This window comes from Natator depressus, chromosome 11 (genome assembly GCF_965152275.1).
Source record: "Natator depressus isolate rNatDep1 chromosome 11, rNatDep2.hap1, whole genome shotgun sequence".
NCBI lineage: Eukaryota > Metazoa > Chordata > Testudines > Cheloniidae > Natator > Natator depressus.
Genome location: NC_134244.1, coordinates 74511415 through 74514649, shown reverse-complemented (window position 1 = coordinate 74514649; position 3235 = coordinate 74511415). Strand labels below are relative to the sequence as shown.

General features: G+C 47.8%; 1 protein-coding gene across 1 annotated transcript in view; it reads left to right on the top strand.

The window, feature by feature from the left end:
- Nucleotides 1-313, top strand: part of LOC141996302 (uncharacterized) — a 108056-nt gene extending 107743 nt beyond the window's left edge. Inside the window, exon 6 of the mRNA XM_074968287.1 lies at nt 289-313. Within this exon, the coding sequence (XP_074824388.1) occupies nt 289-313 (25 nt within the window). The remainder of the gene's footprint in view (nt 1-288) is intronic.
- Nucleotides 314-3235: the final 2922 nt, after the last annotated feature.

The following is a 3235-nucleotide window of genomic DNA, read 5'->3' as shown; positions in this document are numbered from 1 at the left end:
TCTGGGCACCTTTGATATAGAAGTTTATTATGACTAAAATGGTTAGGAAAAGTGATGATGTAGTAGGGGTCACTATGACCTATGTGTTTTGTAGAAGTTAATTATAAAAAGGGTTAGATATAGAATGTTCTTTGGAGCAGTCCTCTGCAGCCATCCTCAGAGAGATGTTCCAGAGGAACAGCCGTGTTCGTCTGTATTCGCAAAAAGAAAAGGAGGACTTGTGGCACCTTAGAGTTAGTCCTTTTCTTTTTCCTAAGCGAGATGTTTTTCTGACACCTTTTCCCCCAGGAGGGAAGTGTTTGGCCACCGCTGACCTACCATTAATTACCCAATACTGTCTCACATTTTAGAAAAATACCCGGGATGTTCTAAACCTATTCCTTAGGTCTATGTGGGCTTAAATGTAATAAACTGCAGTTTTAGAAAGCGCATATGTACTTGTATTAATCATTTATCAGACGGAATCTCTGTGTTCCCATTGATTTATTCCCGACACTGCCTGGAGTGAAACAGTGAAGTTACCATCGCTGCGGGTTCTGAAACCCCCAGGCAACAACGATGTAGAGAGGACCAGCTGAGGCATAGCCACTAAAATTCACACAAACAGGCAAAGCTCATTGTCCAGGTGGATTAGGTCTCAGTTTCCCTGATTGTAAATAAATCATTTTTTAAAACTTCCCTTTCTACAAGGAGGGTATTGTATCGCCTGATTTATTTTGGGGGTGGGATCAAACACAAGGAGGGACCAGGTTCTCTTTTCACTGTGAGGGGAAACATGGACCTTGCCATTCCCAGGCTGCCCTGTGGCACTCTGCATTCCCAGAGGGAGAGGGAAGGGGAGGGGGCAGAGATGCCATGAATAGCCTAGAACCCAGCCTCTGGGGGTGAAAAGACAGAGCCAGTGTAGGGGAAGCTGTGTGCTGAGAAGACAGCTAAATTCAGGGACAGCATCTCCCACTCAGAGAAAGAGGAGCAGATGGTGGCTGAATTGCAGAATCTGTGCAGTGAGACCCATCTCAAAAAAGATATATTGGAATTGGAAAAGGTTCAGAAAAGGGCAACAAAAATGGTTAGGGGTATGGAACGGCTTCCGTATGAGGAGAGATTAATAAGACTGGGACTATTCAGCTTGGAAAAGAGATGGCTAAGGGGAGATATGATTGAGGTCTATAAAAATATGACTGGTGTAGAGAAAGTAGATAAGGAAGTGCTGTTTACTACTTCTCATAACACAAGAACTAGGGGCCACCAAATGAAATTAATAGGCAGCAGGTTTAAAACAAATAAAAAGAAGTATTTCTTCACACAACGCACAGTCAACCTGTGGTACTCCTTGCCAGGATGCTGTGATGGCCAAGACCATAACAGGGTTCAAAAAAGAACTAGACAAATTCATGGAGGATAGGTCCATCAATGGCTATTAGCCAGGATGGGCAGGGACGGTGTCCCTAGCCTCCTTTTGCCAGAAGCTGGGAATGAGCAACAGACTGAGGTTGACACAGTGTGTGTGAGGATACTGCATGACCCAGGTCAACCCTAACGGACCTCCAGAAGCTGTCCCCCAGTGCCCAACACACCTCTCTGCTTACAGCTGTGAACTCCACTACCCAGGAGTCATGAAGACCAGGAGCCGTCGCTGTATTTAAACCCCCCCATATTTTTGAAATGCCGTTTCTGCATTGCCCAGCTGAGTGAGCGCACACTTAGCAGCTCTCCCAGGGCGCGTGCCGCTGCCCATCTGCGCACTCCAGTTACACATTCTAGACGCACCGATGGCTGGAGTAGGCAGGAAATGCTGGATCTCCTGAGCCTGAGGAGAGAAGGGCTGTGCAGGCAGAGCGACAGAGCAGTGGTATCCGGTATCCGTGAGCAGGTTGCTCGGGGGATGCCGGGGAAGGGGTAGGGCAGGGATCGGCAGCAGCGCCATGGGAACGTGAAGAAACTGCAGCAGGCACACCAGGCAGTCAGGGAAGCCAACAGTTGACCTGGTGCTGAGCCACAGACCTGCTGCTTCTCCAATAAGCTGCATGAAATACTTGGCAGAGACCAACACCCCACATCTCACTGTGGATACCTCTGAGGAGTCTGAGTCACAGGCCCCAGCCGTAAACAGCAGGGATGGGAACGAGGAAGAGTAGCAGACGGGGGGACATGCAATTGGGGATCCCGTTATGATGTTCGAGAATGCACTACAGTCAGACCTGGCTGTCAAGAACTGGCGAGCCTGATGCAGGGGGGGACCCTCAGGTAAATGTGTAAATTTATTTCCCATGACAGTGACGGTGGCCATGAACTTGGCAGGACACAGCTATTGACTTTTCTTTAATTCACTCACACTGGAAGAGGAGGTGGTACCACACAGTGAGGTAGAGTTGGGGGAGCATGTGGAGCAGTTTGCTTCTGACACAGGGAGGACCCTCGAATCCTCCTGAGCAATCCTGATGAAATTTCTGTGCAGGTACTCTGCAATCCTCTGCCCAAGGTTTCAAGGGATTGCAGCCTCGTTTCTTCCTCCACGGTAGGGCACTTTCCCACATCAGTCACTGATAACTTTGGCAGGCACCATCACAGTAAAGAGACGAGCAGCAAGCAGGTGGCTTTGGGGTGCTATCAGTAGCCAGGCTCCCTGGACCTTCGTTACACGCAGGAGGGAGATATCAGCTGTTAGCGACCAAAGGGGAAATAGAATGTCTGAGGTAACATGTGTCAGGTGTTCTGTAGGTGGGTTCATTTTTCACGAACCTCCTACAATATTCTGGATCTTTGTAGAATCTTGTGGCACTTCCAGACTTTCTGAGAACTACATTTTCCTTGAACTTCCTAGAATGCTGTCAGCCTCGCCCTCACGGGTAGATAAGGGGCAGGCGTCGCCAGGCACCCAGTGAGATAGAAGAAAAAAAATGAAGTGACGTGAGAGCCATGCTACAATAGTGTGAACCTTATTTTATTGCGGAATCGTGGAAGTGAACTTGTGTTATAAGACTCCAAGAGTGTAAGCAGCAACTAATAAAAGACACATCTAATGAGACGCCAGAGACATCTATCGAACACCTATCGATGCAACAACATAAAAGAACCACTGTTCCTTCTTTTGCCCTGCTTAACACAGAATGTTGGATGACTTTCTAAGACTGCAGAGCATAGACTTTTGGTCTCCATGATACTGTCTGTTTCCCCTGTAGAAAATAAAAGATGATCCCAAAGAAGCCTTCAGGAGCTCAGTATAGGAAGCAAA